At 45.8% G+C, this 27,780-nt stretch overlaps 1 protein-coding gene across 19 annotated transcripts in view; it reads left to right on the plus strand.

The window, feature by feature from the left end:
- The window catches only part of LOC146352607 (uncharacterized), a 131,548-nt gene that overhangs the window by 67,523 nt on the left and 36,245 nt on the right, over positions 1–27,780 (plus strand). For 6 of the 19 annotated variants that reach the window (XR_014787790.1, XR_014787779.1, XR_014787785.1 and 3 more), the window contains 2 exons: positions 13,830–14,107; positions 23,161–23,302. The exons of 1 other annotated variant lie outside the window; for it this stretch is intronic. Coding sequence is in view for 1 of the 18 variants with exons in the window: in XM_084834480.1 (XP_084690606.1) it covers positions 13,830–14,107; positions 23,161–23,301 (419 nt within the window). In the remaining 17 variants the exon portion in view is untranslated. Of the gene's footprint in view, positions 1–13,829; positions 14,108–23,160; positions 23,329–24,634; positions 24,790–27,780 lie in introns of all 19 variants that reach the window. 12 more of the 19 variants (XR_014787787.1, XR_014787781.1, XR_014787788.1 and 9 more) reach the window with 6 other exon arrangements.

Below are 27,780 nucleotides of genomic sequence, written 5' to 3' on the forward strand. Positions count from 1 at the left end.
TTCCACCATCTCTCTCCCTGGTTCAGAATGTAACAGGCCGTGAACCACTCGGAAAAGCTCTGCTGGACGACACTGAGAAGATGCAATGCTGGTGGAAAAGAACTGTCTCTTTGCCACCCTCACCGCCACAGAGTAGACTTGATAGTGGGCTCTTACCTGTGTTTGGTCAGACTCAGCATGAGTTTTCCTCCACCTGCATTCTAGCCGTCTCCTCTCTTGCTTCATTGTCCTCAGCTCAGGTGTATACCAAGGAGCTGGCCGGGCTCTGCTCAGAGGGAGAGGGCGCTTGGGCGCGATCGTGTCAACCGCCCGAGTCATCTCTGCATTCCACAGAGCGACCTGGGCTTCGACAGGAGCACCAGCCATACCAGCAGGAAAATCCCCCAGAGCCCTCTGGAATCCATCGGAATCCATTAATCTCCGGGGGCAGACCATTTTAATAGGTCCCCCACCCTTGCAGAGGGGGAAGGCTGCCAGGAGTCTAAACCTCAGCAGAAAGTGATCTGTCCTTGACAAAGGGACAGATGTTAATTCCTCCACTTTCAGATCACCATCCTCCTGCCCAGTCGAGAAAACCAGATCAAGTGTGTGTCCTTTTATATGCGTTGGGCCGATGACATGTTGGGACAGCCCCATGGTTGTCACGGCGGCCATGAAGTCCTGAGCCGCCCCAGATACAGCGGCCTCGGCATGGAAGTTGAGATCCCCCAGGACCATCATCCTAGGGGTCCTCAACACCAAGTCCTAGACCACCTCCGTCAGCTCAGGCAGGGAGTCTGATGGGCAGCGGGGTGGGCGGTACACCAACAGAATCCCTAATCTGTCCCAGGTACCCAACACAAGGTACAAACACTCAAGATCTGCACTCAAATGAGCAGGAAGCCTGGAGAGGGAGATTGAATTCCTATAGACCACGGCAACCCCCCCTCCTTGACCCTCAAGTTGGTGTTGGTGCTGCACCGAGTACCCAGGAGGGCACAGCTGGGAGATAGTGACCCCTCCCAGTTCCCCCACCCAGGTCTCAGTAATACATACCAGGTCAGCCCCCTCATCCACAATCAAATCATGGATGAGGGAGATTTATTTTGGGCCGACCTGGCATTCAGCAGCAGCACGACCAGACCCGAGGGCAGACTGGTAAGGCTGCCAGGAACCATCAGGTTGGGGGGAGAACCAGAAGAGGGGACAGCTGTAAGGTGTCTAGCCCCTCTTCTCCTCAGCTGGCCTGTTAATCCCCCAATGCCATACCTCCCCCTGCCCATGACCACAGTTATGGTGGCACCTCCCCGACCCCTTCCGGCTACTGATTGCATAGCTTCCTCAGCACTCAATGTTTCCTCAGCAACAAGCAAAAGGCTGGATGCGCTCATGCTTGTCTGATCTCGGAATCTAAGCAGGGTCGGCCCGGTTGGTAGTTGGATGGGTGACCGCCTGGGAATCAGGCTTCCTGCATTGAGCAGGGGCTTGTTCTATCCCTTCAAATTACCCCCTTCTGTCCCCCGCTTCGGCTTTTTAAAAAAAAAATTAAGGCGTTATCTTCAAAGAATCATGGCTTCTCCGCAATTTTTTTTCTAATTCAGGCATGATCTTTGAAGATTCGAAGATGTGAAACTTCACATCTTCGAATCTTTGAATCTTCAAAGATCATGTCTGAATTAGGAAAAAAAAAATCACGGAGAAGCCACGATTCTTTGAAGATAACGCCTTAATTTTTTTTTTTTAAAGCCAAAGTGGGGGATTAGAGGGGACAAATGAATTCTCATTTGAAGGGACAGAACAACCCCCTGCTCAATGCAGGAAGCCTGATTCCCAGGCAATCCCCCATCCAACTACTGACGGGGCCGATGTGAAGCTTTGAAACTTCAAAGATGCCAGCAGCCCCCCTGCCAAACGCGAGCACTGGGTGCTGCCGCCACTGCCCCTCTTCCTTGCACTGGTTGTCAAGGGCTGGCGCGGGGAAAAGAGCATTGGCAGACACCCCCCAGCCGCTTGCCCTGGCCTCCAGCAGGTGGCGGAGGGGAGAAGAGGATAGGTGCCTCCTTCTTCCCTCCACCCCCACCTGCTACAGGGGCGGCGGCAAGGGACAAGCTGGTCATTTTCCCCAAGGCCAGGAAAACATGCGGAAAACGACAAGCTCCTCCCGCGCCACTGCCACGCGGTGGGCATGGAATCAGCAGAAACAGGAATAGTCTCTGATCCTCCATGAGAGCCACCATCTTTAAGAGCAGGAAAACAGCACGGCGCTTGAGTGTGAACTGAGCTCGCGCATTCAATGAAGCACCGCAACGGGGAAAATCGCTGAGTGTGGATAATCACGTTTTAATGTCAGAGCGTTTAACCTGACAGGACACCAAATTCGTTGAGATGGCGGGCACAATATAGATCAGCCCTTAGTGTCACCCAGCGGAGCTTTTCCGAGTGGTTCACGGTCTGTTACATTCTGGGCCAGGGAGAGAGACTGTGAAACCCTCGGTTGCATGCTGTGATGAGTTTGCACGGCACTTTGAAGATAAAGTCGCTCAGATTCATCATGAATTGGGCACCACGATTAATGCAGTTCCATTGGTTTAGAGCACCGTCTGGTCCAGTTTTATTGGATGAGTTAAAGTTATTGAGGCCTGAGGATGCGGACAAGGCACTTGGCCAAGTGCGATCGACCACTTGTGGGATGTCTGGGTGGGTCCTGGAGGTTGTAAATTGCTCCTTGAGAGAGGGAGTGGTGCCGACCCCTTTAAAAGAAGCAGTAATCAGACGATTCCTGAAAAAGCCTAACCTGGACCCAGAGGATGTTAACAATTATAGGCCAGTGGCCAACATCCCCTTCCTGGGCAAGGTGCTTGAGCGGCTGGTTGCAGGACAACTCCAGGCACTCTTGAATGAAACAGATTATCTAGATCCATTTCAATTGGGCTTCAGGCCTGGTTTTGGAACGGAAACTGCCTTGGTCGCCCTGTGGGATGACCTCTGCTGGAAGAGGGACAGGGGGAGTGCAATCCTGTTGATTCTCCTGGACCTCTCAGCAGTTTTTGATACCATTGACCATGGTATCCTTCTGGATAGGTTGTCTGGGTTGGGAGTTGGAGGCACTGCACTACAGTGGTTCCGCTCCTACTTGGATGGCCAATTCCAGAAGGTGGTGCTGCAGGATTATTGCTCTGTGCCATGGCAATTGTGCCATGGGGTTCCATGGGGCTCTATTTTATCCTCCATGCTGTTTAACACCTACCTGAAACCAGTGGGGGAAGTTATCCGGAGGTGTGGGCTGAGATGCCATCAATATGCGGATGACACCCAGCTCTACCTCTCTTTCTTATCAAACCCAGGTGAGGCAGTGGCTGTTCTGAATCAGTGCCTGGGCATGGTAATGGACTGGATGAGGGCCAATAAACTGAAACTCAATCCAGACAAGGCGGAGATACTGTTAGTGGGTGGTTCGTCTGCCCGGCTAGGTGATATTCAACCTGTTCTGGAAGGGGTTGCACTCCCCCTAAAGGATCATGTTCATAGTTTGGGGGTGCTCTTGGACCCAGAACTGTCACTTGAGGCACAGGTGAACTCAGTGGCACGGAGCACTTTTTATCAGCTTAGGCTAGTATATCAACTACGCCCTTATCTGGACAGAGATAGCCTAGCTACAGTTATCCATGCTCTGATAACTTCTCGTCTGGATCACTGCAATGCATTATACGTGGGGCTGCCTTTAAAAACGGTCCGGAAACTTCAGCTGGTCCAAAATAGGGCAGCAAGATTGTTAACAGGGACTGGCCTGCGAGCTCATATTATGCCAGTACTTTTCCAGCTGCACTGGCTGCCAGTCCATTTCTGGGCCCGATTCAAAATGCTGGTACTAACATTCAAAGCCCTTAACAGCTTGGGGCCAGGTCATCTGAAGGATCGCCTCCTCCCATATGTGCCTGCCAGGACCTTAAGATCATCGTCAGCGGCCCTTCTCCGTGAGCCCCTGCCAAAGGAAGTAAGGCGGGTGGCTACTAGGAGGAGAGCCTTTTCTGCTGTGGCACCCCAGCTGTGGAATGAGCTCCCTAGTGAGGTCCACCTGGCACCTACACTGTATTCTTTCTGGCGCCAGGTGAAGACCTTTTTTATTTTCCCAGGCATTTTAGCATTTTAACTTTCTAGACTTTTAGCTTTACTGTTTTAAATCTATAAATCCCTGCATTGCTGCTAGGTTTTATTCTGGTTGTATTGTTATACTGTGGTTGTAATGTTTTATATTTTTTATATTGTTTTATTGTGTGCTCTTTGGTTTTAATTTTTTTGAACTGCCCACAGAGCTTCGGCTATTGGGCGGCATAGAAATGAAATGAATGAATGAATGAATAAATAACTTTTATGAACTAAGAATCCAGACTCATAAATGCAAAGACCTTCTCAAAGAGCGTTAGTCTTTCCATTGCCAGCACCCTGGGAAAATGGTCTATACATCCTGGTGGAAATAGAGACAGCTGTTGGTCAATAAATCATCTGAATCAAAGAAGACTGATGAGCACACAGCAGTATCATCACTTGTGGCTATGTTCCTGGTTTCTCTGTGATGTGCTTTTCAGTTAACTTTTATGGCTCCAAAGTGTACATGCAAATCCACAGTTTTCTCTGTCTGAAGGAAATGCTAATCCCTCTCCAGGGATAACTAATTTTTATTATTTTGGAATGTGCTTTTCAGAGAGAGTCATACCTTTTATCCACAAGGGAGACATTTGCTGTGGGTCGGCTGGGGAGACCAGAGACTTCTTAAAAAGCAGACAAACAGGGAAGAGCTTCTAGAAGGCTTCTACTGCCCCAATGTGACCTTTCTGTTTGAGATATTTCATAAAACCCAGTGACGTTTAATTTTATCGTACCAAGCAAGTGGCATGTTAAATTATTTATAAAGCTCAAAGGCAACTGAGTTTTTTGGGAAAAGTTATTTGATACCCCTTTTACAGGAAACCATCAGGACCGAGTCAAGCATGCAGGAGTGCACGCAGTACAGCCTTCCACATGAAAGTGGAGTTGCCAGGGAAGTCCACCATTGGTGGGTCTATTGCCAGATTTTCAGACATGGAGACATGGTTGGTTTTGGGAGACTCCTTTTGGAATCTAGGTGAAGCATTCATTCTATCCAAAGCCTGTTTCGTCAGAAATGATAGGTGGAAAGAATTGGGCGACTGACCAGGCCCGTACACTAACAGGGGTTCTATTGCTGACCTCAAGGGGGCCATAGCTAAGTGGTAAAAGCACCTGCTTTGCATGCAGAAGGTCCCAGGTTCAATTCCCAATATCTTCAGGTAGGTCTGGAGAAACTCCTACTTGAAACCCTGGGGAGCCACCACCACAGTCAGTGTTGATTATACTGGACTATATGGACCCATGGTTTGATTTAGTGTAAGGCATCTTCCTATGTTCATAAGCGCTCCTGGGCCTTGCCCACTCCCCCCCACTTTGCTACTGCTACCTGTTCGCCTGCAAGAGCAAGCAACAGCAGCTCCACTTGCCTTGAACCTGCCTTCTGGGCAGTGGTGTAGACTGGCCCCAGGGGGAGTGGGCAAGTGAATGGACAGTGGTGACAGTGGCAAGGACATGGGCTCATAAAGTGTCTTGCTCAAGACCCTCCTCACCTCCCTCCTGCCCAAAAAATCCGGCACTGACAACACTGATAGATAGCCAAATGAAAGGAGCATGTACACCGTGAGCAACTATAGCCGCTTCAATTCTCTGTTGTCTGTCTCCAGCCAAATACAGGCCTAATCAGGGGAGAGCCAGTCATAAATGCATCTTGATAGCTGTTAAGTATCTTGGAACCCTTTTAACAGCAACTTGGCAGAGCTGTTTGGCCATGCAGGTCTTGACAAGCTTCTTCAGCTGCAGTCACACAAACCATCACACCACTCCAGCTAAAGGAGACCCTTGGGAAGTGAGACAGAGAGACTTTCAAGAGCCTGAGCATTCCTGATCCCCAAGCAGAAGAACATCTTTTACACAGCAAGCCTTAATGAGAAGCCATACCGTTTGACTTGTGTGGCTTTCTTTATTCAAACTCAATGAATTACTTCCTTGGTCTTTTCAAAACAAGGCCATTGTAATCTGCATTCACGATATCTCCCCCTTACCTGTTACTAGCAGCAGAATAGGATAAAAAAGGCACTTTATCTGATAATTTCACTGCAGGGGCTGAATATATTGTAGTCCTCTAGCACAGAATACAAAGATATTGAATGTAATTTTCCAGGTGCCATTCTCCTTGCCCTCCCATCTTTTCCTGTGGAGGAGTGGAACTTATGAGACTAGAAATAAACATGTTAAAATGGGTGAAGAAAACCAAGCTATAGAATGTGTAAGATGTGAAGGATGAACTTCTAGCCACTTTAACCCTGGATCCTTGTACTCTTGAGAACCTGGGAGCAGAAAAGAAAGAGAAGGAGGCAGAGTCAGGGCTACCTTTATATATTTCACTCTGAGGGCAAAACAACAACAACAACAACATCAATCAATCAATCAATCAATCATGGCAATACTGAGCACAGTGCAAAGTGGGACATGAGTATTAGCTGACCAGAAATATTATGGACTATCTAAATTCGACTTAAACCTCATGGCCAGTCTTTGAATTATTAATTTAAATAGGATTTATAAATTTATTTAATTAATTTAATTTTTAATTTATTTTAATTTATTTTTAAATAGGATTTAAATAGGATGTAAAATTAGCTGACCCTTTCATGGATCACTGCCTTGTTGTGGCAAAGGGGCTTGAGTAACTCAGTGAAGCCATAAGCTATGCCGTGCAGGGCCACCCAAGACGGACAGGTCATGGCGGAGAGTTCTGACAAAATGGTCCACTGGAGTTCTGACAGTGGTCCACTGGAGAAGGAAATGGCAACCCACTCTAGTATTCCTGCCAAGAAAATATTCAAGATCACCATTCTCAGCATCCCATACATCACAGCATTTAAATTGGCTGGTCTGTTTAACTCTCATTCATCATTCTACCTGCATTGGAGATTTTTCCCCGAAGCTCTCTCCAAATAAGGAAACTGTAACCACCTGACTATATCCAGTCTGGTGAAGAGATTCTAACACACTCGCTCTCTCTGCACATATTTCCCACTCTTCCTTGCCTTATATGCCAGACAGGAAGATCTTTCCTCTTGCCTCCCGTTTTCCTGCAGAACGAAGGATATGCATAAGGATACATGTTATCACCCCCTTCATGGATCACTGCCTTGTTGTGGCAAAGGGGCTTGCGTAACTCAGTGAAGCCATAAGCTATGCCGTGCAGGGCCACCCAAGACGGACAGGTCATGGCAGAGATTTCTGACAAAATGTGGTCCACTGGAGAAGGAAATGGCAACCCACTCCAGTATTCTTGCCAAGAAAACCCCATGAAATGTATCACAAGGCTAAAAGATATGACGCCAGAAGATGAGCCCTCAGGTCGGAAGGTGTCCAATATACTACTGGGGAAGAGCAGAGGGTATTTCCAAGTAGTGCCAGAAAGAGTGAAACGGCTGGGCCAAAGCCAAAAGGACATTCAGCTGTGGATGTGTCTGGTGGTGAAAAGAAAATCCGATGCTGTAAAGAACAAGATTGTTTAGGAACCTGGGATGTAAGATCAATGAATCAAGGTAAGCTGGAGGTGGTCAAACATGAGATGGCAAGATTGAACATCAACATCTTGGTAGGGATGTACGAATCACTTACCTGTTCCGGTCGGGGCATCCACTGAGCGGGGAGGCGCTCCGTCCCTCCCCCCGGAATCCTCGACTGGGGGGGAGGCAATCCAGTCCTCCCCCCCCCCCGGAATCCTGCCTGGCCGGCTCTGCTCCGCGGCGGCTCCGCAGAGCAGCCGGCCAGGGCCGGCCGCAGCCGGACTTCTGGCAGCGGACAGGCTGCTGCGGATGCAAATGGCGGCCGCCGTAGCAGCCGCCAATTGCATCCTTCCAGGCTGCCATGATAGGCTACATAAGAATTTACGTAGCCTATCACGGCTACCCCCCAAAAAAAATGATGTACGCAAATGGCAGCGGCTACGACAGTTGCCATTCGCGTTCCCTATTTTTCACCGTTTTTTTTTTTACGTAGGCAATTATGGTAAAAAAAAGGGAACCGCAAATAGTGTAGTGGGCGCTATTTGCAGTTCCCTTTTTTCGCTGTAATTGCCTACGTAAATATTTATGTAGGCTGGAACGAAGAAAAATAGGGAACGCAAATGGCAGCCACCGTAGCCGCCGCCATTTGCATATGCCTTTTTGGGGGGGAGGTAGCCATGATAGCCTACGTAAATTCTTACGTAGCCTATCACGGCAGCCTGGAGGGACGGCAATGGCGGCTGCAGCAGCCCAGCCATAGCTGGCCAGCTGCCGCCGCTGCATCCACCACCGGAACCACTGCCACCGCATCTGCTGCAGGAAAGTGCCATCCCGGGGGATTCCGCGGGGGGGGGGGCAGGAGGCCGTTCTGCCACGGATTCTGGTGGGCCGGATTCTACAGAATCTGGCCTCACTGGCATCCGTGGCGGAATTCTCCGCCATCCCTACATCTTGGGAATCAGTGAACTAAAATGGACAAGCATGGGCAAATTTAATTCAGGTGACCATCATAACTACTGTGGGCAAGAATCCCTTAGAAGAAATGGAGTAGCACTCATAGTCAATAAAAGGGCGGGAAAAGCAGTACTGGTGTACAATCTCAAAAACGATAGAATGATCTCAGTACAAATCCAAGGCAAACATTCAACATCACAGTAATTCAAGTCTATGCCCCAACCACTGAGGCCGAAGAAGCTGAGGTTGATCATTTCTATGAAGACTTACAACACCTTCTAGAACTAACACCAAAAAAATATGTCCTCTTCTTCATGGGGGATTGGAGTGCTAAAGTAGGAAGTTAAGAAATAACCGGGACAACAGGCAAGCATGGCCTTGGTGTACAAAATGAAGCAGGACAAAGGCTAATAGAGTTTTGCCAAGAGAACACGCTGATCATAGCAAACACTCTTTTCCAACAGCACAAGAGGCGACTCTACACATGGACATCACCAGATGGTCAATATCGAAATCAGATTGATTATGTCCTTTGCAGCCAAAGATGGAGAAGCTCTATACAGTCAGTCAAAACAAGACCTGGAGCTGACTGTGGCTGAGCTGCTTCTTGCAAAATTTCGGCTTAAATTGAAGAATGTAGGGAAAACCACTAAACCATTCAGGTATGACCTAAATCTTATCCCTTAGGAATATACAGTGGATGTGAGGAACAAATTTAAGGGATTAGACCTGATAGACAGAGTGCCTGAGGAACTATGGATGGAGGTCCGTAACATTGTTCAGGAGGCAGCAACTCAATCCATTCCAAAGAAAAAGAAACCCAAGAAAGCAAAGTGGCTGTCTGATGAGGCTTTACAAGTAGCTGAGGAAAGAAGGGAAGTAAAAAGCAAGGGAGAAAGGGGAAGATATATCCAACTGAATGCAGAGTTCCAGAGAATAGCAAGGAGAGACAAGAAGGCCTTCTTAAATGAACAATGCAAAGAAATTGAGGAAAACAACAGAATGGGAAAGACTAGAGATCTTTTCAAGAAAATCGGAGATCTCAAGGGAACGTTTTGTGCAAAGACGGGCATGATAAAGGACAAAGAAGGCAGGGACCTAACAGAAGCAGATGAGATTAAGAAGAGGTGGAAAGAATACACAGAAGAACTATACAGGAAAGATCTTAATGTCCCTGATAGCCATGATAGTGTGGTCACTGAACATGAGCCGCACATCCTAGAGAGTGATGTCAAGTGGGCCTTAGGAAGCATTAGTAACAACAAAGCTAGTGGAGAGAACAGTATTCCAGCTGAGCTATTTCAAATCCTAGAAGATGATGCTGTTAAAGTGCTGCACTCAATATGCCAACAAATCTGGAACACTCAACAGTGGCCACAAGACTGGAAAAGGTCAGTTTACATTCCAATTCCAAAGAAGGGCAACGCCAAAGAGTGTTCAAACTACTGCACAATTGCACTCATTTCACATGCCAGCAAGGTTATGCTTAAAATCCTACTAGGCTTCAGCAGTATGTGAACCGAGAACTACCGGAAGTACAAGCTGGGTTTTGAAGAGGCAGAGGAACTAGAGATCAAATCGCCAACATTCGCTGGATCATGGAGAAAGCAAGAGAATTCCAGAAAAACATCTATTTTTGCTTCATTGATTACGCTAAAACCTTTGATTGTGTGGATCACAACAAACGCTGGCAAATTCTTAAAGAGATGGGAGTACCAGACCACCTTACCTGTCTCCTGAGAAACCTGTATGAGAGTCAAGAAGCAACAGTAAGAACTGGACATGGAACTGATTGGTTCAAAATGGGGAAAGAAGGACGACAAGGCTGCATATTGTCGCCCTGCTTATTTAACTTATATGCAAAGTACATCATGAGAAACGCCGGGTTGGATGAATCAGAGGTCGGAATTAAGATTGCTGGGAGAATTATCAACAACCTCCGATATGCAGACCATACCACCCTAATGGCAGAAAGTGAGAAGGATCTAAACAGCCTCTTGTTGAGGGTGAAAGTGGAGAGTGCAAAAGCTGGTTTGAAACTCAACATTCAAAAAACTAAGATCATGGCATCTGGCCCCATCACTTCCTGGCATATAGAAGGGGAAGAAATGGAAGCAGTGACAGATTTTATTTTCTTGGGCTCCAAGATCACCGCAGACGGTGACTGCAGCCATGAAATTAAAAGACGCTTGCTCCTTGGGAGGAAAGCTATGGCAAACCTAGACAGCATAGTAAGAAGCAGAGACATCATTTTGCCGACAAAGGTCCGTCTAATCAAAGCTATGGTTTTCCCAGCAGTAACGTATGGCTGTGAGAGCTGGACTATAAGGAAGGCCAAGCGCTGAAGAATTGATGCTTTCGAACTGTGGTGCTGGAGAAGACTCTTACGAGTCCCCTGGACTGCAAGGAGGTCAAATCAGTCAATCCTAAAGGAAATCAACCCTGACTCCTCTTTGGAAGGACAGATACTGAAGCTGAAGCTCAAATATTTTGGCCACCTAATGCGAAGAGAAAACTCTCTGGAAAAGACCCTGATGCTGGGGAAGACTGAAGGCAAAAGGAGAAGGGGATGGCAGAGGATGAGATGGCTAAATAGCATCACCAATGCAATGAATATGAACTTGAGCACACTCCGGGAGAGAGCGGAAGACAGGAAGGCCTGGTGTGCTATGGTCCATGGGGTCACGAAGAGTCGGACACGACTTAACGACTGAACAACAAAATTAGCTGAAACCATTTATGAGCAATGAATGCCTATACACATGATAATGAATATAACCACATAAATAAAAAGCCATACTGGTTATTCTGGTCATAATGAAGAATAGAGTAACATAAGTCATGCCAAAGAGCGAAGTAGTCAGTTTCTTGTTTCTGATAAATGTAACATACCAATTTTGTGGCCCGGTACCTTGCTAACTAAGGATGTCTGCTGAATCCAATCTTTGTGAATTCCTATATGAACTGCACCTCAGTTGTACCTCCTGGACTAATGTGTGGATTGCAGTGTAGCTAACCACCAGGTTTTGCATTTCCTGAACGTTCTAACTCAGTCCTCAGCTCAAAAAACATATTAAAATATGCTTTCAATTGCATATTTTGAAAGAAATTTTGTTCAGAAATGCATATGTGAAGGGAATAATCCTTTAAAATGATTAAATGCAAATTTTTTAAAATCACAGATTAATGCAGAAAAAGATGGAACAGAGTCATGAGTGAACCCAGTCAAAGTGACATTGATTGGAAATAGCCTGATTCGTCCATTCTGTATTGCAAAATTGTTTAAAGGTGGCCAGATCGCACAGGAAATTCTGGTTATAGGTGGGAAGAACTGAAGAGGATCTGCTGGGCTGAAGAGCTGTGCGCTGACATTGCTCCTGCCCCTGAGGAAAACAGTGATGCTCTGGGAAAGACAGAAGATGATGGCAGACCGAGAGCAGTTATCCTGTGCATCAGAGAAAGTGCTCAGTGGCAGAACACCTCTTTGCATGCAGAAGGTTCCACATTCAATCCCCAGCATTGCTAGGTGGGGCTGGAAAAATTCCACCCTGAAACCCTGGAAAGCCACTGCTAGCCCATGCTGACAATATAGACCAATGGCCTGACTCGGTACAAGGCAGTTTCCTATGTACCCAAAAGGACTGGCATGGATATCCTCTAAGGACAAAAATAAAAGCTGTCCAAAGCAGTAGTGTAGCGGCAAATTCAGAAGTGCAGGGTCCCTTCATGATAGTCACAGCCACGCCCCCTCACAGCCACGCCCCCTCACAGCCACGCCCCCTTCTCAGATCATACAACCTTGTAAGATTATACAATACAAATGAGCTTCCAGTCACGTCGTTTGGACTATCTGGTCACCCTAGTTCAGAATTATTAAAAGGTCAATTTGAAAAGAAAACACACACACATACACAAGTCATGTCCAGCGACCTGCTAGAAAATCTTATTTGGTTAATCATAGAATCATAGAACAGTAGGGCTGGAAGGGGCCTATAAGACTACTGAGTCCAACCCCCTGCTCAGTGCAAGAATCCAAGTCAAAGCATCCCTGACAAGTGGCTGTCCAGCTTCATCTTGAATGCCTCCAGTGTGAACTAAAAAGGTTAGTCCTTTTTAATTCAAGAAACATAATAATAATAATAATATAATCATAGTATATTTATTATTAATTATTGTTATGAAGAGCCATTGCAACCAGGTGTGAAGCAATGCCCCATTAAATAAATGGAACTTAGTCCATGGTGACCCAACTCCTTTAAGGCTGCACTCCTATACACACTTATTTGGGAGTAAATCCCATTGAACATAATGGTACTTACTTTTGAATAGATAAGTAGGATTGCCCTAAAAGGCTACAAGCATAACTACACTCACTAGGGGAGTAAACTGGAGTCCGAATCAGCCCCCTGTCAGTAGCCACGGATATAGACAAAACACACTCTAGTGGTGGGTTAGGAACAAACTTTTACTGGAGGTATAACAAACTTGCATCTCAAGATAAGCTGGCTGAGGTCAGCATCACTTGTGGGAGGAAGAAGATACCAAAGTAGAGGGAGGAGGCAAGGAAAAGGCGGAAGAGGGCTCTCATTCCCTCCCACCTTACTCATATTAACCCTTCAAGTTCAGGTCAAGAGACTCATGGCCCTAGTCCCTCCAACATAAACTCCACTGAACACGTTGGGACTTAAACCAAGTAAACAAACCTAGGATCCTACTGTCAGCCAGGGGGCTTGGATTCAACCCCAGGCCCCCTCCTGTGCCTTGAAGGACAAACTTGATGTGCAAACAGCAGGTGAAAGCATTTCACTGCATGGTGCTAAAGCATGATTCCCTGCTAACATCTGCTCATCAAGACCCCTAGAATCCCTCTCCCACCCACAGCAAACCCCACACATAAGCACGAGTAACCGCCAATAGCAGCAGCAGTGGCCTCCCCCCCCCCCGCTCCTACTGTGCCCAGCAGCAGCAGCCCTGAATGGGTGGCCGGTGCTGCAGGACACCAAGGGCAGCACCGGGCATGCAAGCATGGAGCAGGGATGGGCAGCAGGGTGGGGAAAGGGTCAGGAAGCTAGGAGCTGCCTTGGGACAGTCAAGTTGTGAGACATGGCAGCTGCTCAGGGGCTGGAAGGCGGAGAAGCCGAGAGCTGAGGAGGAGAATAGAGGGCGCTGAGAGGAGGCTGCAGAGCTCCCTCAGGCTCCCCTTCTCGCCCCCTTTGTCTGGCCGGCTCTGCATAGTAGGTGAGAGGCAGCCTCCAGTCACTCGCTCTCCCTTCTTCTGCTTCCTCCTAGGTAAAAGGCAGCTGCCAGTCGCTCGCACTCCCTTCTTCTGCTTCCTCCTAGGCGAGAGGCAGCCGTCAGTCGCTCGCACTCCCTTCCTCTGCTCCCTCCTCCTCCTGCCATGTCTGTTCTGCAGCGGCAGCAGCAGCCTGCAACCCAGCTGTGAGCCAGCTCCAAATCCAATAAAAGTGCAGGAGCGAAGCACCGGTGCGACCCCAGAGCACTACACCCCTGGTCCAAAGCTATCATACTCTACAGTCCTTCCTGGATTGTTCCACTTCAGAATGCAGGTGAGAGACTACATATTACTCCTCCACATGAAAAACATCCTGCCTGTAGAAAGCATGTCAGAAATAAGGGGTCTGGTTTTCTCCCTGATGAGCTAGTTTTCTGTGAATTGGTTACATGGGGGAATTACGGGGTTCACACATGCAATCCCCTGCTTGTAATATAAAGTTGTGCACTCTAAGAAGGCATGTGACTAGGGATGGGTGAGAATTTCATTTCACTTCTGTTTTGATTAGAATTTACCAAAATGCACAATATTCAGGACAAAAAGAACTGAGACTTAAAAATAAAAACATCAGTAGCTATACCTACTGAATTTGGCTGATGTAGACAGCTGAGAATTTTGTTTCAGTTCATTTTTTTACAAGAGCTTACCAAAATTCTCAAAGTTCTTCATATCTGGGAGAGAAAGAACTTGAGATTTTAAACAAACTGAATGGGAGAGAAAGGGAAACTGGCACTTAAGCCTATCCCTAGCTCTGACACGTGATTGTTCTGAAATGTACCGTTTGGTTCGTAGGCACACACATTATTAAAAGGCAGTGGTGCTACTCAGCTGCCATGAAATCCTATCCATGGAGAGCAGGTGGGGACACATAATCCGCCCCCTCCCATCCACCCTCCTGGTGATGACAGAGCAAGTCTGAAGTAAAACCGTAACTGTGTTTGGTTAAATGCAGTTGCGGTGCTCCACGGGACTGGAAACCCCACTTGCTTAGGGTTCCCAGTCCCATGGCAGACTGTAACCACAGTTGCTTGCAGACTCACTACAGGTCTCCCCTATCAACATGAGCACATTGGGGCCAGAGCGGGCGGGACATCTTCCCTCCACGGATAGGATTTGAGAACACCTGTAGAGGGCTAATGTGATAGGCTTATGGGTAAGCCATAAGTTCAAGCCTGTTCCCAGTGGCCTAAATGGTTAGGGGAAAAGGCAAGGGTTCAGTAGATAGTGTATACAGAGCTCAGGAAATTGGTGGTTAAAAAGCTGTTTTCCCCATTCTTCTCACAGTATTAAAGCATCTGTAAAACTTGGCTAGAAATCTAATGAGAATATGTTCTTTCATGAAATTTCTGGCATTCTGTTTAAGGTCCCAGATGGTGACACTAGCAAGTGCAGCATCACTCCATTGGTATTCTGATATCTCTGGTTCTTGATCCTGGCCAGAACCAGGAAATGATTACAATATTTTCTAGCTTTCATAAAATTCCATTTTATTTTGCACTGAGTGAGAATCAGAGGTCTGAAGGAAAAAGAGTAGACTTTTTCTCACTGGAGAAGCCAGCTGTAATAGATATATAAGTGAAAGGTTGGTTGTAGTTTCCATATACTGCACTGCAACTACATAGAGCTTACTGTTCTATTCATTTCTTGACATAAGTAGGCATGGTGGAGAATTCCGCCATGGATCTCAGTGAGGCCGAATGCCAGTGCATTCGGCCCCCTGAAATCTGTGGCGGAACGAAGCCCCCCCACCCCCCCACCCCGCGAAATGGGCCCGGAACGGAGCACTTACCTGCTGCCATCCGTGCTGCATAGCGAATGGCGTCCACGGCCGCGGCCGCCATTTGCTTCATCCATATAGCCATGATAGGCTACGTAAATACTTACATATTTACTACACCATTTGTGTCCCTGCGGAAGCCGTGATAGGCTACGTAAGTATTTACATAGCCTATCACAGCAAAACTAAGGGAACACAAATGGCGGGGGCTACGGCAGCCACCATTTGCATTCCCTTTTTTTTCTGCCGTGATAGGCTACGTAAATATTTACATAGCCTATCACAGCAAAACAGAGGGGCGCAAATGGCGTAGTGGCTGCCATTTGCACCCCTCTGTTTTGCCGTGAGAGGCTACATAAATATTCACGGCGGGGAAAAAAGGGAACACAAATGGCGGCCACCATAGCTGCCGCCATTTGGTTCGCTGTTGTTTTTTTCGTGATAGGCTACGTAAATATTTACGTAACCTATCACGGGACAGCATAGGGACGCAAATGGTGTTCCCTACACAGGACTCCATTTGCGTCCGCACCACCCCAGCAGCGGCTGGAGGCCCTACTGTGGGTTGGCCTGGCCGGTGGCTCCACGGCCTGGCCACGAAGCCAGCCTGGCAGGATTCTGGGGGGGAGGAACAGATCGCCTCCCCACCCATCGAGGATTCTGGGGGGAGGAACGGATCGCCTCCCCCCATCTGTGGAACCCGGTGGAGCCAGGTAAGCAGGGTTTCGTACACCCCTAGATATAAGCAGATGTAATGTTAGTCCTGGTATAACTTTTACCAGCATGGCTGTAACTGTTACATTAGCAAGGTACAAGCAGCAAAGGCAGTCGCGTTCGACTTAAATTGCTCATTATGCAAACAACAACATAGACCAATTGCCTTTCTAAGGGCAAGGGACAGGCAATAGTGTTGAAAGTGGTATGAAAGGGGCATTCTTGACCACTGTTGTGTAGGGATGTCAGATAATTCCACACGAATTTTAAATAGGATCAAATTCTGACAAATCCGGTCCGCGGAATCCTGGACCGGAGCTCACGCGGACCCTTTTTTTTTGTCCGCTGAACAGTGGATTTTACAAAAATAATCACAAAAAGAAATCCATAAATTGGAAATGGAAGAAGAACGCGAATGGCTTTACCCTTTTTACAATAATAAATAGGCATTTTCCCTGTGATCTGAGGCTTTCTTTCGCTGGGGCTGAGGATTTCCATGGAAATCCTCCATCTTTTCTGTTTATTGTCTGTGGAGGTGAGGTGAGGTCAGGTCTGGTGAGGTCAGGTGAGGTGAGGTCAGGACAGGTGAGGTCAGGACAGGTCTGGTGAGGTGAGGTGAGATCAGGTGTTATGTGGGGAATCCCCGTGAAGGGCTTTACCCTTTTTACAAAAATAAACAGGCATTTTCCCTATGACCCGAGGCTTACAGAGACTGACGGCGGGTGCACACAAAGGATTTTTTGGCAGTACTTACAGAATTATTTATGTAAGTTAGGGGAGCTGGAAAAAATGGGGGAATCCAGGGCATGTGGATGGCAGAACGGGGCGGCCCTCAGCTCTGCGGAATCCTCGCGAAGCGGAGCCGCTCCATGAGGATTCCGAAGGGGGGTGGATCGCGGCCCCCCCCATGGATTCCCCACGGGAACGGATGGTGGGGAATATGTACATCCCTACTGTTGTGTCTTCTCATCTGGCTATTGCCTCTGATAAACCAAAGACACTAGAGTATCTAAATCCTTTAGGTTCATGTCCATGTTCTTAAGTTTTATACATATTTTACAATTAATAATGGGATTGAAGGCCATTTTCAAAAGGATAAAAGCCATATTTGGAAGCAGTAAATTTCTAAACAAGCATCAGTTTTGGAGTAGATGATGTGAACAAACTGGAGCTTAATCCAGACAAAGTGCAGGTTCAGTTGGATGGGGCTTTTGGAGAACTTACATTAGGTTCTCAAACTGTTTTGAATGGGGTTACATACACCCTTAAAATCTAGTCTGCTGCTTGGAGATATTCCTGGATCCAGCCCTGCTTCTAGATGGAGCAGTACCTAGGAGTACTTTTACCAGTGTTGGCTTTTACCAGCTTTGGCAATGCCCTTCTCTTAAAGAGTTGGACATAGTCAAAGTCCATGTTAGATTACTATAATGTAATTTTTTATAGTAATGCTTTTGAAGACAGTTCAGCAACTTCAGTGGGTCCAGAATGTGACTGCCTGAATGTTAACTGAAGCTGAATCTTAACACTCTGAAAAGTCTGGGAGTATCTTAATGCATCTTAAGTTGCCCAACTCTTGAGATCATCTACTGAAACCCTGCTTGATGAACCCACCCTCCTCTGTTAGAAGCACAAAAGCTGGACAGAAAGGACAAGGCCTTCTTGGTGTTGGTGCCAAGACTGTGGAATGCTCTGCCAAAGGAAGTCCACCTGGTCCCATTGCTGCCTATTTTTCATTAGATAGCTAAAATCTGCCTTTTCCAGCAAGTATTCTTAGCTACAACATTTTAAAATGGTTCCCAAATGGGCTGCTGTTTTTACACTTTGAAAAGTTATTGTGATTTTAGCTTTACTATGCTAGTTTTGGTTTAGTGTTTTCAAACTTTGCAATATTTTCTTGCTGCCTTGAGTTATACGTTTATAGAAAACTGGTATAAAAGTAATCAAACACATAAATAAAATGTAACATCTAGTCTGTGTTGGGAATGAATATTTGAAGATCAGGTGAAACAAACAATTGTCCAAGGTCTTCCTGGCTTGCTTTTTCTTCAACTATCAATTCATTTCCAGTAATCTAGTCCAATATTATAGACAATATAAAATCTAGAATGCAGCTTTTCCTGAATCCAAGAGGTTTCTACTTCAGCTATATTCCCTGTCTTGATGTCACCTTTGTGAATTTGTTTCGTTTCACTGTGTTTTATTATAGTTCTAGTAAAAAATGGGGGCTGCAAGAAAAGGCTTCTAAAGCCTCATTCACAGAATGTTACAGGAGGGAGGTCCAGATGATGACATCTTTTACTTGTAGCCCTCCTGTGTTTTCCCTAGCACTTCTTCCATCTTTTTCCATACCACAGATATTCTGTTAAGGAAAAACATACGGAACTGCTGCACAGTGCGAAAATAATCCCACATGCCAAGTTTGAACATATAGCGGTGTTCTCAGTGGTTGCTCTAGAGTTGTTGTAGAGCTGCCTTTCTCAGATTCTGAGCCTGTACTATTTTCTTATTTATTTTGAGATTAAAATGCCAAGTTTAAGCAGGCACTGGGTATTTTAATATAACTGGGTATTGTGTGTGTGTGTGTGTGTGTGTGTGTGTTTTGAAATGTTGTTACCTGTTTTTGCTTTGTTTTGAACTGTTGTTACCTGCCCAGAGCCCTTGGGTATGGTGGCTCCAATAAATAATTTCAGAAGCAAAAAGGATTGATGCCTTAAAACTGTGAACTGGGTGGAAGGTGCCATAAAATTTAAATAACTGTTGGCCATTCGTGAACCAAGTTTGTTCATAAAATATGACCTTGGTGAAACAGAGCTGGGAAGTTCAGCCAAGTTTGTGCTTTTCAACCATGAAAATTTATGGACTACAGAATGTTTTGTGAGATTTATTTCTATTGACTGGTACAATCTTGTTCCATTAAAAACAACAAATTGTTTTCTTTTTTTGATGGAAGGCTGCAATCCTACATGCTTGGGGTTCCCAACGTGGTACATGTGGGGACCTCCCTTGGTGCCCACCAAGCTCCCTGACCCTCTTGTATTTTAAGCATTTGTGTAGTATGTTTTTTTAACTGAGAAGCTGGCCTGCTGCAAAGTGAGGTGCCGACTTCCAGTACCTTTATCTTTTCCTCTAGGCCCCTTGTGGGCTCCAGAGGCATTCTTAGAAAATAAAAATGGCAGGTTGCTGAAGCCCAGTGCTTCATTTAGAAACATGCCCAGCCATCCAGAAAAAAGGTAAAGATAAGCTGGGGCGGCAGGGAGGAAGGGGTGGGATTTGTGTGTATGGAGGGTAGCTGGTTTTGTTTGTTTCTTTGGGTGTGGTGTGTGCTTTGCCATTTGTGTGTGTCTGTGTTTTGCCTGAGTTGTTTTTTTATTATTATTTGGGGGGGGCACAGGTTGGGTGGATGTTTCTCCGAGCATCACCCTTCTGTGAAATGGGTATTTTGTTGTGCTTTGTGAGAGAAAATACGTAATTCAGCATTTGTAGCATGCACACACCACCTTGTACTCAGTTTCTTGTCTCTGTTTGCCTTCTGTGAATTGGGTGTTGGAATAGAAAAGAGTGCACCCTAAAGAGTGTTTTTGCATTTTAGAATTGAGACCCCACCTCTGCCTTTTATTAAGTTCTTGAGCAAATTGCTTTTATTTTAGTCTCACCAGTTTGCCTTCTGGGAAATGGGTGTTATGTGACTGGCCACAGCTACCATGGAAGGCAGTTGTTGACATTCTCTCAAATTTCAAATGTGCCCACGTGCCAAAAGAGATTGGGGACCTCTGCTATACCTGCTTACCTGGGAGTAAGTCCCATGGAACTCAGCGCAGCCTACTTCTAAGTAGATCTGCATAGGATTGGGATGTTAGGCTGCAATCCTATGCATTCTTATTTGGAACAGTTCTACTGAATGCAAGGGACCTTACTTCGAAATAAGCATCCATCAGATCTAACCAGGAGGTTAAGTGATTTAGGACAGAGGGAAACTTGCACTGTGGAATGGTTCCCCATTTTTGAATAGTTTATCAAGGTATAAATTTTAAGCCAGCAATTTTCTTCCTGAGCTATAGCACTGTATTTAAGATTATCCAGTTATCATTTAAGAAGTCTTGAACATGACATGATTAAGAACACATATCTTCACCTGAGCTCCTACTGCTACCAGCTACTTTGGGGCACATCTCTTTGAGAAACCGTTAGACTACTCCCATCTCCTTTAACAAATTTCAAAAGAGTATAATATCTGGTGATCTTAATAGATCCTAATTTTGGAGGCTTAGTGCACAGATAGAGGTAGAGACATTCATCTTAGCAATACAGTCCTTCTTAGGTTCTTCCTATTCCAAATACTTCCAGGTAATCTCAAAGATAATAATGTGATTTACCAGTATTTGAACAGACTATGGTAAGACACAATTAGAATTTTCATTGACATTTTTTTAAAGTTCAATTAATTTGATTTTTTTCACTGTTTCTCTCTGTCTCTGACTCTCTGTCTGTCTGTCTCTCTCAGTCTCTCTCAGTCTCTCTCGGTCTCTCTCTCTCTCTCACACACACACACATTTTACAGTTAATAATCAATTCGATCTTGTGCCTGTGATGGACTTGCATATGTGCCTCTATTAACACATGGCAAACGAGATAATGCATTATTACCTTTATGGTCTGGTTGCTTCTCCCCACTCCTAATAATTAACTACTGGTTTCTATATTTTCAAAGGGTAAGGGGGCCTTTGTCCCAATATACATTTTCACTGGATGGAATCTAACATCAGGGAGATTCACAAGACCACCGCCGCCACCCCGAACACAGAAGGGAGTTCACTGGGACACATGGGCTAGCCCTGTCCCTACGCACTGATGCACACGATGGGCACAATGCCTCCCTGCCATCAATGCATTTGGCCAGTGTAGGAGATGTCTACACCTAGCGATGTGTGCTTGTAGGACACTGGTCCCCAACCTCTTTGGGTCATTGGGCACATTTGGTATGTTCAGAGAGAGTTGGCGGTGCTTGACCAAATAAGTGCAATGGGGGGTGTATACCCAATCACAAAACGCTCGTTTCCCAGAAGGTGAACTGGTGAGGCTAAAAAAATAATAACTTGCCCAGGGACCTAAGTATTAGGAAAAGGAGAGGGTCTGATCTCCGAAACACACCACCACGCCTTTGAACTCAAATAAAGATGGTTCTGGACAGAAGTATGCCAGCCTCCCAGTTTTTAAAAGAGACATTAACATCTTAGGAAGCAGAATTAAAATTGGGAGGGGCAGGGAGCTGGGCAGGTGCTGAGAGAGGTGTCCGCAGTCCCATTGGTGCCTATCGGTACCACACTGGAGAGCCTAGGAGTAGGAGCTCTGCTCATGTACATCAGTATGCATGTAGAGCCTTTTCTGTGCCAGCTGAATGTGCACAGCATGGAAGGAAGGATATAAATAATTGTAATAAATAAATGTTTTTGCTGCACATTGTCAGGGGGCCCTAGCCGGCCTCTTTCAGTCTACTCCAGTAGCCAACTCCAGACACAGACAAAGGATTCTTTTCAAGGCTTTATTCCTTTTACAACTTAATAACTCTATCAACAGCGACTAAACTATGAACAGCAGAGTAACCTTTACCCCTGGGTTGGAAACAGTTGGTCCCCGTTTGAACGAGAATCACTTGCAGACCCTGAACTTATGGGCTAGGGAGAGTCCCTCCCCTTTTCCCTTGGGTCCTCTGGACGCAACTGTTGCTTGCGCGCCAAATGGGCGCTACGCCTCCTATCCGCGCCCTCCATATCTCGTCGCTCTCTGCATCTGCGTCGAGCATCCAGCCAGCCCTCCTCCCGTGCTCTTTCACTCCCAGGACTACTATCTCTGTCTGGAATGCTGGGAGGAGGAATCTCTGCCAGTTGCAGGGCCTGGGAGGGATGAGCGCGCTCCTCTCCCACGGACAGCTGTTCCTCCTCAGAATCAGAACTGCTCTGAGGTTCTATGGGCTCAGTGTCTACCCTGACAAACATGATAGCAGCAGGGGGCTGGGCCGTGGCATGTGCCAGAAGTATGGGTGGCAGTGGCATAGGATAGGCCAACCCACATGGCCCCATGGCCCCCCTCCTTTGTTTTTTCAACACCAGGGTGGTTGCTGAACTTCCCTATCATTAGTCCACAAAGAGCTTCCAGAATTAGTATTTTAAGGCTGGGCTTTTATTAAACCCTCTTCCAGCAACTTCTCTGTCCCCATCCCTTTTGCCTGTTTGTTTCATATTTCACTTGAGAACCAGTCTGTAAAACTTGAAAGCTAATTCACTGTTTCACTATTTTTTTTAATTAATTCTAATACGGGTAGTGTGGTTTTTGTCCTTGATTCATGGACCACCACTTCTTTCTGTATTTTTGCCACCATGGCTGGCTCCCACATTGCATTGGTGGCAATGCTTAAAGGTTCTGCATGACAGTGCTTGCCTAGATCACGTGGGTAAATCCCGCACTAGCATCAGCAGCCTTGATGAAAGTGTGATGCTGACACGGCGATATTCCACATGGTCCAAATGATCCAGATGATGTTCACTTTTTATACAGACTGCCTGAAGATACCATGCCAAAGCCAGCCACAGCAAAGCAACATCCCTGTCACAAAAGGTACAGTGTGAATTGGGCCTGATTTTCTACCCGAGAGGAACCGTTTAACTCACTTCAGTGTCATGTAATGGGACATGAAGTTCCAGACATGAAATGGGGACATTGACTTGTGTTGGCAATGATCAGGAAATGAAAAACTAACAGTGCACATTAAGAGCTTGGTTAGATGCATGGTCCTGGTTTTAGATGTATACTACCTTAGACATGTCTTTTTTTCCCCGCAGCTGGTCACTGTGATACGTGCCTCGTTAACCTCTCGCCCGCACTACTGCGACACACTCTATGTTGGGCTGCCTTTGGAGGCTGTCCAGAAATTTCAGTTGCGGTGCAATCCTATACATGTCTACTCAGAAGTAAGCCATTAAAGTAAGTTCAATGAGACTTACTCCCAGGTGAGTGTGGATACTATGCACTGTATACGATGGCAGCATTCACTGAACATGCACAGCTGTCTGAACTTAATCACAGAGTGGGCCAAAAGGAGCACATTACACCAGTTCTAAAACAACTGCACTGAAACTGTTTCCAGGCATCATTGAAAGTGCTAGTCTTGACCCTCAGAACCCATGCTGGGTGTGGAATGCTGGGAGTTGGGGGACTTTTTTCTGTCTAAAGACAGGAACACAAGAAGAGCCCTCTGGATCAGACCAAGGGTCCATCTAGTCCGGCATTCTGTTCACACAGTGGCCAACCAGCTGCCACGGGAAACCCACCAGCAGGACATGAGTGCAACAGCACCCTCCCGCCCATGTTCCCCAGCACATAGGCTTGCTGCCTCTGATACTGGAGGTAGCATAGAAGCATCAGGACTAGTATGAGATTGCATCCTAAATGGCCTTCTCCTGTACCATCCTCCCCATACACTAAGATCCTCAAAAAAGACCTTGCTCTTAATCCTCTCTTTGACTACTCTCAGACTGGGGGGGAATAAGGAGCAGGGTCTTTTCAGCAGAAGCACCCACATTATGGAATTGCCAAGGAAGCCTGTCAGGCTAGTTCTGTCTTCACATCCTGGGAATTAGTTTGTTCTTACTGCAGCACACATTTGGAGGGTAAGGTAGAGTGCTCTTGTCAAATGATCTTTTATTATTTTTCTTCTCTATGGTGCTTACTACCATCAGCCACATACTTTAATTGTGATGTTTTATTGTTATCTATAATGATCTTAATGCATTTTTACTCATTTGCCAGCTGCCCTGGGGGCCTGTTTAGAAAGAATGTGTGTGTGGCAGGGTAGAAATAGAAATAAACAAAATAAATAAACAAAGGAGTACTTCTAAATGTCATTGACTGAACTAATTATGCACAAATGGCCCAAAACAATTTAAACCAAGAATGTATGTGAAGGACGGACTCCTGACTAAAAGACTTCAACAGTTAGTTACGTAGAATCAAAAGATGGGGACTGTACTTGGATTCATTGCAACAGCAAGCAGATGTGGTCTTGGCAGAAAAATAAAGCACCAAGGGAATGTCATTTTTACCACTGGCAAAGTCATGCACATTTAAAGTATGTTAACATTTGTACAGTTGATAAACTACTGACCAGTGAAACGTCGCACAATTTCTCCACCAATCCACTGCTGGGATGTTGCTTTTCTAGAAAAATTCCCCCATGCAGTATGAAAGTACTAGAGAATATTGGAGGATTCCAGTTTTAAAGAATACATAACCATATGTTTTTAACTTTAATTACAGAAGACAGAAGAGACCCCGTCACATTTAACTGACCAACCCAATGATGTACATGCTCATTTTCCATTTGTAGACTAAGAAAGATGCTAGACCTCATGGTCCTAAAATGACATGTAGATTAAAACAACAACCCATGAATATATGTACTTCTGTATTTGGTAAGCCTTTCTCTTCAATAAGGATTGTCTCTATATTTTTTGTATTTGAGACTTATAATGAGGATTTACTGGATTTGATTTTAAAATTTTATTGCTATACAAATAGAGATAGCACCAGTGGAGGCTGATGGCTCTGATTTCGGTGGGGCTGTGAATCCATTCTGGGTTTCAGTCAGAACCAGCCAGAAGTCTAAAGGAGCTATACAAGGTGCTGAACCTATCTGGGAAATTGGACAGCACCTTGGATATCTCTTTTAGAGTTATGGCTGGTTCTGACTGAAACCCAGAGTGGATTCACAGCCACATTGAAATTAGAGCCACCAACCTCCACTGGATAGCACCCTGCCCCTGTGCTGTGCTGACAACAGATTTGCTGTCCATACCCATTTCCTTCATTTTTGCATGAATTCAGATGACCGTACAAAAAACAAACACAGGCTGACTGTGATGGCCCCATATTTAAACTAGAGCAGGTTAGAGTATATTTAATACAGAGCAGGTTAGAGCAGGCCAGACTATTTGTTCACCTAACCCAGTATTGTCCACTACTGCCTGGCGGGCAGTGGCTCCCCAGGGGCTCAGCTAAAGAAAGGGCTTTCATATCACCTGCTACCTCATCCTTTCCTTAACTGGAAATTCCATAGCCATTGAACCTGGGACCTTCCTTATGGAACGCCTCTTCCCTACCTCTGAGCTACAGATCCTCCCCGATTGCTAATCATCTTGTTCTACCATATGTAGAGGCAGAAACTGTCAAAAGAAGAGATGTTGGATCATCTGCATCCACCCAGCATTACTAGGACTATAGCAGGGCTGGGCAGAAGGTCGCTGGGATCTACTGTAGATGTCTGGGTGATTGGCAGTAGATCTGCAAGAGTTTCTGATGCCCCACTGTTCATCAATAGCAATAACTACAAGACTGCTTCCAGTCCCCTGCCTTCCCCCTAAGTTAGACAGCTCTAAATAAGAAAGCTTGGGGGAGAAAAACAGGAGTGGATTTTTATGTGAAAGAACTGTAAGCTCCCTTTTGGTAACAAATTCCTGCACTGGGCATGTGCTCAGAGGCACCCTTTCCTCAATTTAAAGTGTATGTCCGTGCCACTAAACCACTATTTGGCACCTGGCTCTAGTTGATGGACCTCAAGAGTTCTAGTAAAAAACAAAGTAGACCTGGGAAGCTTTAAGTCCTCTGGACTACAGTAATGAAAAAGGACAGAGTTACGTGCAACTGCTGCCTAATCAGGATTCCTTGATGTTAAGTATTTTTCTGTTGCCAGTTATCACTTAGCACATCCACTTCCAAACTGGCATACCAGTTAACAGCTGCTGAATAATGTTCTCAGATGTTTTGCCTCTTCTTGTCTCACTAAATACACCTGAGCATGCCTGCATCTTGCAGCCTAATTTGTTGGGGGCGGGGGGGCTACAGTTGCCCCAGCCAAAAAGTGGTTTTCACAAAACAAATCAATTAGCTTCATAAGATGTTTTATCAGTCATAATGGGCAGAAATGGAGGTCCTGACAACAGTTTCCCTCCTCGCATTCCAAGGAATTGCCAACCTCAGCTGACAGCGAGGAGAATCTTTGGTCGATCACATGCTGATCCATTTTTCTGCATAAAACTGTCATAGCTTCTCTGATGACTAAAATGTGTCCTTCAGAAGCATGGTGCCTTTTGTTCCCCACCAGCCTTCAGGTGCCTTTTAGTACTCATCTAATGTGTGCATCTTCAACTAATCATTCAGCAATTGTAGATCATATACGTGTGAAAAGCTACCCTGTCAGGTAGCTTCGTCTCCACTCATAAAATGCTATTGTGGAAAACAAGCAGAGGTGCTCTGCTGCTTCTGTATACATGTGCCCTGTGATTGTACATGACTTGAAAGCAATACCCATAGAAAGGTTTCTGTTGCTGTCTCTTCCAAGAAATAATATGAAGTGCGACTTTGAAGCAGGCCTCAAAACATTTGCCACTATGGTAGCTTATGGCCCAGGTTACATCCCAGTGGCCCAAGCAAAGCGGTAGGTTCATCAACCTCAGTGTATAAGGCAAAATAATCCGAGCTTTGTACGGGGCTACCTTTGCTGATACAGCAGCCACTCCGTTTTCTTCAGACAGTGCTAACCACGTAGCAATCAAGTCAGCTCAGAATGTGGGCATGTCTACAGCCTGACAGGCATGCATCCTCAGGGCTCCTGCTTGGAGGCAGTTACCACTTGAAACAGAATTCTAATCCGCCGTTGTGCCTGTAAATACTGGATTAAATACTAGATTAAATCACCCTGAGTAAAGGAGGTATCATATGTTGTACGTGCCTGTTAGAGATAAAGCCCCAAAATTATTTCTCTACTGCAGAACAACTTACCAGAAAGTGTTATTAGTTTGGTATTAATTGGCCAAATTAGAATTCAGCCAAATAGACTGCGTATTTAAAATGGATGGCTGAATATAGTGATCGTTTGTCAATGTCTTCTGCTGAATTGTTAGGGAGACAGGCCTGAACGCATTATTCGAGACAGCAAATGAATAGTTCCAGTTGCTATGGATACAGCTCCGGTGAGGGGTAAATGTTCGCCTGCCACCATGCCTCTTGGCTCTTCTCCCCACTCTAAATCCCCCCTCCTTTCCCTTTTTTTAATGTTCAGATTCAGAACATTACAGTATGTTAGGGGGGACAGCTCTGCAGAGAAGCTTTGAAAAGTCATTTTGTTACCTGACAGATTAAAAGGTGCATAAGGATTGATCAACAATTATCTGACTTGAGGTAACATGGCTTGATGGGCCAAATCCTGCTCACTTCCTCTCTCTTTTTTCATCATTAAGTCAATGGGATCAAACTGAAATGAAGTAGAAAACCTGAGCTCTTATTGTCTAAAAACATGTCACCACATTTCCTCATCCACACTCGCAATATTCACATATATAGAAGGAACATGTGTTTTTCAGGTCTTTAACCTAGACGCATAGCACAAGGCAGCAGGAATTGGGATG

Source organism: Heloderma suspectum, chromosome 2 (genome assembly GCF_057233095.1).
Source record: "Heloderma suspectum isolate Gila_16-S chromosome 2, 16-S_ref, whole genome shotgun sequence".
NCBI classification, from domain to species: Eukaryota; Metazoa; Chordata; class Lepidosauria; order Squamata; family Helodermatidae; genus Heloderma; species Heloderma suspectum.